General features: G+C 43.3%; 1 protein-coding gene across 1 annotated transcript; it reads right to left on the reverse strand.

Moving 5' to 3' along the window:
* Positions 1–677: 677 nt before the first annotated feature.
* FAM8A1 (family with sequence similarity 8 member A1) lies at positions 678–12,437 on the reverse strand. Its single transcript, XM_061568989.1, has 5 exons — positions 11,844–12,437; positions 9,497–9,617; positions 8,651–8,774; positions 6,841–6,980; positions 678–5,813 (listed from the first exon to the last, which is right to left on the reverse strand). Exons 1-5 carry the CDS (start codon positions 12,337–12,339, stop codon positions 5,672–5,674), a joined length of 1,023 nt encoding a protein of 340 aa, XP_061424973.1. The 5' UTR covers positions 12,340–12,437; the 3' UTR covers positions 678–5,671.
* Positions 12,438–13,053: the final 616 nt, after the last annotated feature.

A 13,053-nucleotide genomic window follows, 5' to 3' on the forward strand; every position in this document is an offset into this window, starting at 1 on the left:
AAGTGACAGAGTTAATTTCGGGTAAAATCAATGAAATGGGGTATGCCGATAGCATTAAAATGAGATGTGATCGAGCAAATCTGAGATCAGATTTGGAATCAGCACCCTGAAATTAGTCTAGAACAGCTGCAAAAGTCCAGGCCAGAAAAAAATGTTTTTTGTTAGTTGACCAGTGTAATCTCAAAGCGTATGCGCGTTTTCTCACTCTCTCTCTCCCCAGTGACGCTCACTTCGCATTTGGCTGCCACTCGCTTTGTCATTAGGGGCCGTCCATAAATGACGTCACGCACCTAGGGGGGGGGGGGGGTCAGGCATTTGTGACGATGTGTGACGAGGAGGGGGGGGTGAGAAATGTGACGTCACATCAAACTGCGCAACTTTACATAAATATAGACAACACGTTCTACTTAATTAAATAGACTTTTTAATAATTTTTTTCTCCTACAATATCAGAGTGCAGCACCACATTAAATACGCACTACAATGACAATAGTTTCAAGCGATTTGAAGTATGTTTTTTTTGGGGGGGGGGGCAGAGCTTTGTGACGTCATATTTGAGGGGGGGGGGGTCTGACTTTTTGTGACGCCGTGTAACGAGGGGGGGGGGCGGTAAAAAATCGTCCAAAATCGCGTGACGTCATTTATGGACGGCCCCTTAAGTCTTGAACAGTGAGTGGTTCTCAGGTGAGTGTGTGGGTCCCAGGTCCCACCTGGTGGTGGGTTCGTCACTAGCTCCTGGCGGTGGCTGTGATGCAAACGCAGGTCTCCTCCGGACAATGATGACGACGTTTATATCTTTTGTTTCGGACATTAATTACTATTGTAGTTATGATATCAATTTTCCATAATAGAGGGTTTTTTGGGGTTATACGATCGCGTAAATATGAACGTGTCATTTCGATTTAAAGCTTTCGTGACCAGGTCTGTCAGACGCTGTCGCCTCGACAGACCTGGTTTTCACCTGAGGACGGCTGCTTGCGTTGTGGCCGAAACGTCGTGAGAATTATTTTATTATGTTTTATTTTTTATTATTTTATTACTTCCCTTCTACGTGACTTTACCGAAAGAACCAAGAAGATATGAACGTGTCGTTTAAACCTGTCACCATCCCGACATGGCCCATTAGTAAGGTTCATCACTCAAACAACGCAATTATATTGATATCGAAAGATTTACGCGATCTAACCCAAGCACCTCTAGCATGGATAATATTGATCGCGAAAGCCTCCGTGTAAAACCGATATTTAATTTAAAAACCAAGTTAGGTAGAAGTACCCTAATTAAACTACCCTAATCCGAAGATCTAAATAGCTTACCTAAAAAAAATTGTATAACTGCGTTAAAAAATAAAAAAGTTATATTCCAGTGATATGGAATCTTAACAGGCTAATATTGGACGTTAGAGCCGGTCCGCCTCGCACGCATCCACAGCGTTCAAGCAATGGGAACGTTCACATACTGCATGCGAGTGGGAGCTCTAATCAGAATGTTTATTTATACTGGAAGAATCCGATGAGCTATGAAGCAATTTTTTCCCACCCACAGATGTCCCGGTATTATATTGTGTTTGATCACCCGGCCGCCACGTTTTAAGCGCGCGTGGAAGTTTCAAATTCTGTTAGAAATTAGGGATAGCTTTACAAACTCTTAGGTTTTTCGGTAAAGTCACGTATAATAAATCACTATTATTTTATTTCTATTATTATTTCTATTATTTATTATTAGTTATTTTTTACCTACGTGACTTTACCGAAAAACCTAAGAGTATGAATCCTTGCAGTCACTGAAAGCTTCAAATCTAGAAAGAAATAGCTTTACAACTTCCATACACACGTAAGTTGCAACGTGTCTATGCATGGTTTGAATGTGTCAAAACACTACTTGAACACGCAGGGTTTCGCGACCAATATTATCGGTAGTAAAGGTTTTTTTTTGGGTGAGATCGCGTAAATATAAATGTGTCGTTAAATCCGCCATCACCGACACAATTAGCAATGTTGTGGGGTTACTCTCCAACACACCGGTGTGCTGAAGTAACGAATTGGCACGTTTTGCTTACGTGACAAAACTTACTAATCGGCTGCGTCGGGTGGGTGGCAGGTTTAACGACACGTTTATATTTATGCGAACTAACCCAAAAAAAAGCTTTTTGAAAAACAATACTTTATAACAGACTCCCAGTATCGCAATTTATGTGTATATGTGTTTGTGCCGTGCATGACATTGTATATGTGTGATTATGCATATGCAGTTGTACATATACATATCTGCAACGTTACTAAAGCATGACAAGTTGAACGTTTTCCCCTTCTATTGTCATATTTCCATCCAAGCAAAAAACCCAATTAATTAAACTTGTTCGCATACATAGTTTATTAATGTTAAGTGTCCTCAATATCGTAATACATTACGTACATTTTTTTACAACAATAAAATGTAATATTAAATGGATAATTACACTTAGCATTGCAATGTATCTGTGTGTGCACGCATACACCCGTCTATTTACACATTTCCTGATATGGTCAACAATGAACACGGGAAACAGAAACACTAGACTTAGTTTGGATTGTAATATTTATTACTTTAAATAATGCATTAAAACGTGAACACTTAATCAAACCCAAAACAAACAGCTCAATCGTTCACCTAAAATAAAAGTATCAACTGAAAATGGAACTGACATTACTAAAACTAAAATTCTATCGAATTCTGCTAATTGCCTTGGACTTATTTCACAAGTTAGTAGTGTCAGCTGAGAAGTCAATTTAACAACGCTTGAACAATAATCCTTGTAACTGTCATATTTTATGCACTTAAGCCACCAAATTTCATGTCAGTGTCTATATCTTGCTTTAAAAACCCTCTTGAAAAAACCACCATCATTTAATATTGCTTGCATGCTGATGCGCTGTTTTTGTCGAGTTAAAAGGTGACATTGAGAGAGAGAAAATGTAAACCTTTGTACCTTTTAATCTCAACTCAACCACGATGTATTGCTTTGTTATCTGCCGTCTACCTTGTGCACCGTTTTGTTTTCCAACGAGCCTCTTCAAAAAGAAGAAGAAAAAAAGATGTAGCCTCAATGGACTCTCTTACAAATTCAAATGCAACTAAGCGTGTCTGCGTGAAAGTGTGCCGCGGTGTTTGACGGTACGCGGGCCGATGCGACGGCGCGCGCTGGCGGCTTGCGGGTGCAGCCGGGGCCTGCACTCGGAAGTTCAAACCGCGCCCTCCCAAGAAGCCTCGACGCGAATTTCAGATTTGAAACGAAGTCGCCCGCTTTCGAGACTGTCATCCTAAAGAGGTGGTGAAATGATGGCGTGCTTGGACAGACAGGGTGGCCCAGATATGTTGTGAATAACCCACCCCCCCCCCGCCCCATTTAAAGCTCTAAAACCTAATATAATTTTAAAAGTAACGTTTATTTAAAACATAAATGAATATGCAAACGGTAAAAATGTTAGGGGGTCAACTAATCGGGGGTAAGATCTGGACGATCCTGTAGATGTCAGGACGTGAGGCTACCACACAGTCAAAGCCAACAACACCTGGGTATTTCAAGGCAGTGTTCTGTCCAAGTATTAACCGAGCTCAAAATCTGCTTAGCTTGCAAGACCTGATGAGATTGCTTGCATTCAGGATAAGTTGGTCACCGGTATTATAACAGTAATTTTACGTGGTGGTTTCAAAGAGACTTGCGTAAAAAGAACAATTCTATATTCCTCATGATCGCTAAAGTTAAATATTCACACAATACAAAATACTAGAATTTAACATGCTTAAATATAAGCGCGGGTCATTCATTTTGTGTGCTCAATGCTCGACACCTTAAATCTGCCGAATTGCTTGTGCATTCAAATTGGGCCCTCCCGTTTGAAACACAAATTTTCGCAGCCACAACGCCGTGGTTTGTCGTAGAAGCTCGGCCTTGTGGCCGAGTTTCTACACCGTCCCCGATGCAGTCCTCGAATTGTACATTTATTTCGGTGCCCAGCCCAGACTTGGGACTGCTGGGTAAAATAACGTTTGGCTGCGCAACCACGATGGCAGTCGGTCCGGACTGGCAGTTTTAATTCTGCCCCCTGCAATCTCACTTTGCATAGGGCCTTAACGAGGTTAAATGTTTTCAAACCTGTAAATAAAACTATTGCGTGACTGCCTTGTTATTCAATACCCCCCTACACAAACCAACATCGGTGGTGCGTATCTCTGTTCCCGAGTCAGTTGGAAATTCCACATTCCCAGAGCAGGAGCCAGCCTCTTCATGTGCCGACAACAATTGGCCTGTAGTAAGTGGTAAAGTGGCACCAATTTTGTTGACCGTAGAGGGATCAAAATCGAGTCAGGTGTTTAACCACCGTCACCAGAAGCGGTAAACGTGAAAAAACACGCACAAGTCACCGGTTCGCCCTTGCTGAAGATACATGGTATCTACATGAGCTGATACCTGAATATATATTAATTTGGCTGTGTGTCACTCGAGCAATGATATCCACTGAAGGAATGTGGAATTTCCATCACTGGCTCAGGGCTGTTAACAGATAGGAGTGCTGTCTGAGACTTGATTAGAGAGACACTTAAATTAGTTTTCACCAATAAACGATACGTGTATGAATGATTGAATCAGATATTCACCTTGCCGAAATGGCATAATTTGCCTTTTTTAAGGATACACTTTCTTTCTGTGAAGAAATGTGGCTCCGTTTCCAAAAAAAAACAGGCAACGACTGTCATAAATCACAAACAGCCTCCTTTAATTTATCATTATTTAGTCGTTCATCGGATATAACGTGAATGGAATTGACTTGAGGTAGCACACACGCCTTTAAATAAAACGGCGACTCACCCAACGCCGGTTCATCATTTGAAGTTGCCAACAATAGGTGGCAATTCGCACCCTCGAGGAATGATTTCACACGGCCGCGGTGCAATTCGTGGCGATTGTTACGGCGGGGAGACTCGGGGAGGTGACACAGATGTGGCAGTTTTGTTTTTTTTAAACGACACCCTCCAGCTGCATCATAGCTGGGAGGTGCGAGTGGGAGACACGGTCTGGTGAGCCCTAAGGTAATTCACCAGTGGCACTTTGGCAGAGCCAGGTTGGGCGGGAGGGGGGGTTAGGTCCCGATTATCGTGGACTTATCAGGTGGTAAAAGTCCTCGTTGCGCCCCGTGTGAGTACGAGTGAGCATATGAAGGAAGATGTTATGCAGGGCAGAGTGAAAATGACTGAAGCTTTGTCGCGTAAGCCGGGGCCCGTGTCGGACTGGATATATGCCGACACAGTGGTACAATGCTGTGGCATTGGTTGTGCTGGACTGTGCCATGTTAGCTAATATGAGGCTGTGTTACGTAAGTGCGTGCTAAGTTAAATTGCGTTTGCTAGTGCCAAGTCATATTATGTCTACTAGTGCGGTAACGTGTTGTTAACTGATGCACAACTGGATTATTTTGGCTCATGCTCTCGAATATTGTGTTGATCGATACGCCACTATTTTGCGAGCTGATGTTGGGCTTTATTAACTAATGCAGGTTTTCATTTACATTGGCTGTTCATTATTATCTAATTCTGGGATATAACGTAACAGCCAGTGCAGTGGTGTGTTGAACTGTATTGCATAACGCTGGGCTGCATTGCACTGGGTGGCCATCAATCGTTCAGCTTGCAGTCATGGAACATCTGTCCTCACGACCACCGTCCCCGCCACCACGTCGTAGCCCGCACGGTTGTGCTGGTTAAAGAAAACGGTCGTCAGGGCCGGCAGGAAGGCAGCAATGGAGATGTTCTTGATGACGGAGCGAACGGCCGACCTGCAGCGGCAGAGGTCCAGAATCGACGTGCACAATGTGTTTACAACATGAAAAAATAGGAATAGGTTTAACCCTTTCTGGCAATAAAACAGGTGTTAAGATTTTCAAACACCAAATAGATTCCTTTTGCAAGGAATCAAGTCTGCATTAATCACACGCGGTACTTGTGGTGAACATGCAAACAAACATGCTCTAATAATAATAGATGCATTGTCTTTGAAACTGATTGGCCTACACCAGACAGCCTTCTTTAGGGCCTAGTCTCACCAGTGTCAAACCAGAGAACGCCAAAAGGCAAACAGTGCAAAGACAATGCACTATCAGAGCATTTATAGCTTGGGTTGAGGAGTTACAAAATGGGATCTTTTTCCCAGTATCAAAGTGTGAAAGGTTAAAACCTATTCTTATTTTTTCATATTTTGATACTGGCAAAAAAAGGTCCCATTTTGTGTTTACAACAATGGGCCAAATCACATTGCTACACCAGTGATTGCAATTTTGTTTTTCTAAGGGTGTCGAGAAGCTGCTTAATCCTCTGCCCACCCGAGAACACTGCAAAAGTTTTCATGAAAACTAAAACATCCCCAGAAGCGGTATCTATAAAACCTACCATGCAGCTTGCCAATACCATTGCACAGATGTGTGTGGTTTTTGGGCAAGATTAGCAATTATATAATTTTAAATAATTTCAGACTATGTTCGTACGTTATTCTTATTATTTCTACATTACGCTGTGCACTAGCGCAATAACTGCACGTGTTAGAGCACACGTGTGTAGTTGTAAGCTCGCGTGCAAATGCCTGCTTGGGAGGACAGGGGCAGGTGGATTGAATAATCAACCAGAGATCTCTGTTATTGCAAGTCCAGTATGCTGACCATTTACATAACGTGCAGCAACCGCTCCCGACTAAGGAGCACGTTATAAACAAAACATCCGGACGTACAGCAGTCACACAAACAACGCAGAAGGCCCCATTTCATCGGACGAGTTGGCGGCTAAGACATTGCCACGGAGTTGGTTGCTTACGCCGCCATGCCGACGTTGTTGGGGTTGAGCAGCAGCACTCGGTCCGCCTGCACGGTCACACAGCTGTCGCAGCTCAGCACGCGCATGCCCAGCAGAAATTTGCCTGGTGTTGCACCGCCTATGCCCCACACGCAGATCCACTACTCAAACGGAGAGTGCGCGTGCGAGTGTCGGGGGTGGGGGGGGGGACACAGAGGGAGAACGCAGATGGAGCAGGCGCACGAGACATTGGTGAGAACGGCAGTAGACTACGTTTTATGGGAAGTCACAAAGGGCAGTTTTCCTGCTCGGGCAATGATCCATTTACAGCCCTGAGTCAGCAGTGGAAATCCCACATTCCCAAGGCAAGGCGTAGCCTCTTCATAGAACAATGCTGTTCAGTTCCCAAACAGAGGTTTGGTCAGATATTTTCTATTATGAGGATTTGACTGACAAATGGTTTGCTATTGTTCCAGACAAACATTTTAAGTCAAAGTGTCTCCATAACCAAATAAACAAGAGACAGTTTTTGTCTGTGCATCTGGCCCTGAGCCAGTGGTGGAAATTCCACATTCTCATGACAGAAGCCAGTCACTCCAGAGTAAAACCATTGCTGACTTCTAACAAAGTGAATCTCATCTTAGCAAGCCTGGAAGGGTTGCGGGCCAAATAGACCCCCATCTGGTAATTATCTTAACCATGATGCCATGTAGCCGGTAAACAGAGGACAGCACAAACAATGGGTATTATTTTCGTTAATTATCACAGCAATATTGATCTCTGATATTTCATTTACTTGGAAATTAGACTATTTTTTTGGGTCAATAGGTTTAAATGTTACGCTTATATTTTCCCAGGTTCCCACTCAATAGGAGAGGTAGATCTCAATTGGCTTTAGCTTTTAGCTGGTTAAATCCACATCGCTATATCATTGCGCACCTACTATTGAGGTTTTATCCTCAATTAGAAGTTGTATCATTTCTTCATACCATGTGGGCTACTTCTACATCTGCATGGCTGGCTGTTGAAGCATATATTTGAATGATCTCTGAACACGAACAGGAGAGATTTGAAATTAAATGACGATCCCCGATTGGCTGACGACGCAGTCATTATAACGACAGGTGTTAAAAAACTACAGGAAAATACTTCACTAAATCAAGAAGAGTACACCATTGGTAGCAGAAAAACTTGAGCAAAACCAAAGTCATGTGCAACTTCACGAAACAAATTAAGATATCTGTTTTTAGGACACAACTGAAAAACACATCATACTATGTATACCCAGGGCAGTTATTAAAAATGGACTGGGACCAAATTTATTAACTAAAGAAGTGAACCAGAGCAGATTTGAGTATGATAATTGGTTTTTTACCCTTTTATCTGGCAACAAAACTGACACCTTTTTTACAAGGAGTCATGTTTGCATATACCACAATACCTGCAGTCATAATGCAAACAAAAAACATAACTCTGATAATGTATGCACTGTCCTTGAAGTTGATTGGTCCACACCCGAGACAGTTTTCCTTAGAGCCTAGTCTCACATGGCGTTGGACCAGATGACGCCAAAAGGCGCACAGGGTGAAGTTCCAATGGGGTAGATTCGAGTACTTTTGGAAAACTGAGTTTTAATCTGTCAATGTGCCTATACTCGAATTTGTTTCAGTATATATGACCTACTATGACATATGGATCATAAATAATGGACGACATTGACACAACAAATTTAACTAAAGCTTAAAAGTGTGCAAAGGAGTATGGGGAGAAATGCATGGTTGGAATTAGACCAAGCGACGGGAAGAATAACCAAGAGTAAAAATTGGCCAACCTCGTACAAGCAAACGAAGAGTCTGTACACCAAGGCCACGATGATCATCCGTTGGATCTCCTCCACTGAGGTCTCCTCATTGATGTCCTCCAACAGCAGGTGCAGAGCAAAGTCGGAAGGGTCTCTGTTGAGAGGGACGAGCATTGACACCGTTATCCAGTTAACACTTTCGTTTTTCATTTAATACATTGAATACTTTAATTGGCAGTGTATTTTACAACCAGTAAACTTGCAGCACAGCTTAAAACACCAAAATGCCATCGCACCTCAAGACGAAATGCAAATCAGAATGTTGATTTAGCCTGGAGGAATACGATGAGCTATGAAGCTCTTTTCCACAGGTGTCCAGGAGGGGGCGGGTCAGTCAAGAGGCAATGCATGCACATTGACAAGCCTCACAAATTATTATTTTATGTGGGGAATAACTCAATGCAACTTTCTTTTCAATCGCCACGTTAAAATGAGTGAAAGAACATGTACAACCCCATCTGGATTGTTATGTAGATATTTCAGTGTAAACTTATACAGATATATGCTTCGGTGGGGGCGGCTGTGGTTAACGTGCTCAAATAAAATCCTGTTTGGGGGTCGACTCAGCCCATCATTCATCCAGAGCTGATAAAATAACCACGACTTTGCAGGAGGTAAACATACTGCCCCAATGCACAGACTGGTATCCCCTCTATTTTATGGGGTATTTCTACCAGTGACTCAAACCCACCAACGGAAATGAGCACCACCCACATTGCTTGTTAGAGCAGGTAGACAGTCTTGACATTTGACCTTGTGAACGTAGTAGCCGCAGCCGAGACGGATAAAGCGGCCGCTCCACGCAGCCACACTCACTTGATGCCGCTGCGGTAGAGAATGCCGACCGTCACGGACACTTTGAAGCAACACAAGATGAGGAAGTCCACCGCCTCGGCCGCTAATCTTCTCGTCAGCGTTGGCACAGTGAATTGCCTCCCTGCGGGTCGAGTGGGAAGGCACGCGTGGAGGGGGGGGGGGGGCTCATAGGCATCCCTTGGCCTTGGTTTCTCACGCGAACAATCCCGGCAACCCGCACAATTGCCATTGAACTGCTGTTCCAATATGTTTTATGTTCACATCCGACAACAGTTTTGCACGAGGTACGGTGATGCATGTACTGTAGACATACACGACGGATAACAAGATATTATAGAGGCAAAGTTTTTTTTTTACAAGCCTCTGCACATCTCTCACCAATCACGGTAAACACAAATATTTATAATTCTAGATTTGAAGCTTTTGAGAGTGCAAGGATTCATATTCTTAGGTTCTTTCGGTAAAGTCACGTAGGTTAAAATTTTAAAAATAAAATAATATAAATAATAATAGAAATAAAGTAATAAATCACGACGTTTCGGAGGCAACACAAGCTTCCTTCATTAGGTGTAAAAAGGCACAGCAAAATAACTAATCACACCTGATGAAGGAAGCCTGTGTTGCCCCCGAAACGTCGTGATTTATTATTTTATTTCTATTATTATTTGTATTATCATTTTTATTATTTATTTATTTTTTACCTACGTGACTTTACCGAAAAAACCTAAGAGTACAAATATTTATACCCTGTTCTGTAAGATATTGAGTCTTCACTTTCACAGTCCAGCACTGTATTGCCCTCACTCCTTGAGAATAAATAACAGGGTCATTGTAAACCAGTGGTGTATCAATACATGGATCATTATACATGAAGAACCATGTCTAATATTTACAATGTTTCAATTTAAATCGATGTTCATAAATAATTCACCATTGAAAAGTGTGTAGCTACTCAGTATGTCAATTTTAAAAAAACTCATATGTAAATTAAGAACTGATCACATACTACCTTTAAAACATTGTGACTGCCAACCCACACACGTCAACACGAATTACATTAACCCTAATAAAAAAAACATGCATATATTATCAGAGTATCTTTTTTGTTTGCATTCTGATCACAAGTATTGCGGTTAATGCAGACACAATTCCTTGTAAAAGATTTCAGTTTGGTGTTTTAACATCTTAACACCTGTTTTGTTGCCAGAAAAAAGGGGAAAACCTATTCTCAAAAATAGTTTTAGTTTCGCTCTTTTTCCGCCCACAAACTCATTCCTGGGGAGCTTGAGTTGCCTGCTGCTTAGCAGAGTGCCAATTGTAACACGTGGCCATACCACTCGTGGCCACCACTCATGGGTACGCAGCGCACAATTTACACAACACGGTAAAGCCACCAAAAGTCCCTTGACATTCACGTTGAGGACGCTTTCCAAAACGCCAGACGTTACGCAATTGCCACGCGTGTAATGACTGCCACCTTGTACAAGGTCTGAGCGTGGCAAAGGTCGCACACACAGTGCTAATTGCCACGTAATAACATTTTGCTGATCTCAAGGAGAATCCATTCGAGCAAAGACGGTGGCCTCCCACAGCATCGCATTCCAGACGCGCTTCTGCGGCCGTCTGGAACGCTCTTTCTTCCCAGATTATCAAGACCGCCGGAGCTATTATGCACTTTGTTTTTTTAAAGCATCGAGATGGACAACTCTTTTTTGTGTGTTAAATTCTCCGCACCTCCGATTACTAGCACGGTTCGGGGACTACGCACGCTGCGAAACACGTTCAACACGCAGACACACACACACTCGAGATTTAAAGCCACACACAGCACCGGACAATATCTCACAAATGCCAACCTATTCTTGGTTCTTTCGGTAAAGTCACGTAGAAGGGAAACAATAAATAAGTATAACCCGTAAAAACAAAGTTTTTCACTCTAAATCCTTTATATGCGTGGCGGCTAGAGTCCTCTCGTCCTCTGGCTTGAGATGGCTGCCACCTATGGGTCAGATGATTGTCTGCCAGTATTAAGCAATTGGTAATTAAATATTTAATTTGTTTTCCCTAAACAGTGTAAAATTTCGGAAAAATTTTTTCACGAACATTAATTGTCTCGCACAACGAGTCTGTGTGCAAAATGTCAGCTCGATTGGATCACGGGAAGTGGGTTAAAAAACGACCGAAAGGTTTCGCACGGTCGTAAGCAAGCACGCAAGCAAACAAGCAAGCGAACTTAATATAAAGGATTTAAAACGAATCTTATTATTTCCCTTCTACGCGACTTTACCGAAAGAACCAAGAACATGAATCCCTGCAGTCACGAAGAAGCTTTAAATCAAATGCCAACCTGCTTGATGCCCTCCCTGGCCGGCCAGGATGTTGGCACCTTGCGCCCCGGGCTGTCTCTGCTGCTGCTGCTGCCGATCAGCTGGATTTGCATGATACTGGACGGGTAAAACACCGACTGCTGGCGCCTGGCCATGATGATATGCCTGGCCATGCTGATGCTGTGCCTGATACACGTGGCAAGCGGGCGTGCCGCCAGCAGCACCTGGGTAGACGTAGGCCCAGGGAGGGTACTGCATCACCTGCCATGCCAGGGTCTGGGCGTAGCAGAGGTCGACCCACTGGCGAAGTCTCGGCACGTATTGGAACGACGAGGACGATGTTGATGGTGGTGACGATGATGGTGGTGGTGGTGACGATGGTGCAATCTTATGGGCCCTGCTCGGAGGAGGAGACCTGGTCCTGGAGTCCAACTTGTCGTCGTCTTTCTTCCCTCCGTCGTTGCTGCTGCTGCAGGTTTGAGGGTTCTCTACTCGTCTTTCACTTTCATCCGCCATGGCAAATCGCAAGTCCGGGTACAGTGTCGCTGTAATAAAAAAAATAAGCGACGTTGTATTTTGCTTCCGGGGGACACCGAGAGAAAATAAACGAGTGAATGCTGCCCTCTGCTGTCACGCAGTTCACACTGCACTTGGTTTCGGTGGCCCGAGCAGGGTTGCGATTTCCGCATGGAAAATGCGGAAGGAGGGTTCAAATTTTCCCGCATTTTTGCTAAAGTCAACCGCAAACGGTGGAAAGACTACTCATATGACCGCGCGCTTTTAACAACACGTTAATGCGTTCTATTGGAAAGGATACATCATGTACATGTGCTCGTAATCACGGCTCCGCATTTGAATAAAGTATGTGGTTCTTGTGCGGAAATGCGGAAATCATATATTCATTCCAATCAGTAACTCAAAGCCCTACGTGATGCTGGGCCTTGCATGTATCCTTTCCAATAGAACGCATTAACGTGTTGTTAAAAGCGCGCGGTCATAGGAGTAGTCTTTCCACCGTTTGCGGTTGACTTTAGCAAAAATGCGGGAAAATTTGAACCCTCCTTCCGCATTTTCCATGCGGAAATCGCAACCCTGGGCCCGAGATCACAAATCCTTGAGACATGATAATAGTTTTTTTTTACCCTTTTATCTGGCAACAAAACTGACACCTTTTTTTACAAGGAGTCATGTTTGCATAGACCACAATACCTGCGGTCATAATGCAAACAA

Source organism: Lethenteron reissneri, chromosome 42 (assembly GCF_015708825.2).
Source record: "Lethenteron reissneri isolate LAM-NWPU_2019-01 chromosome 42, ASM1570882v1, whole genome shotgun sequence".
NCBI classification, from domain to species: domain Eukaryota; kingdom Metazoa; phylum Chordata; class Hyperoartia; order Petromyzontiformes; family Petromyzontidae; genus Lethenteron; species Lethenteron reissneri.

Coding starts and splice junctions, on each gene's coding strand:
- FAM8A1 (XM_061568989.1), bottom strand. CDS start 12,339: ATGGCGGATGAAAGTGAAAGACGAGTAGAGAACCCTCAAACCTGCAGC. Junction 6,981..8,650: donor TCTTCGTTTGCTTGTACGAG/GTTGGCCAATTT, acceptor CCGTTTGAGTAG/TGGATCTGCGTGTGGGGCAT. Junction 5,814..6,840: donor AACAACGTCGGCATGGCGGC/GTAAGCAACCAA, acceptor CTGCCGCTGCAG/GTCGGCCGTTCGCTCCGTCA.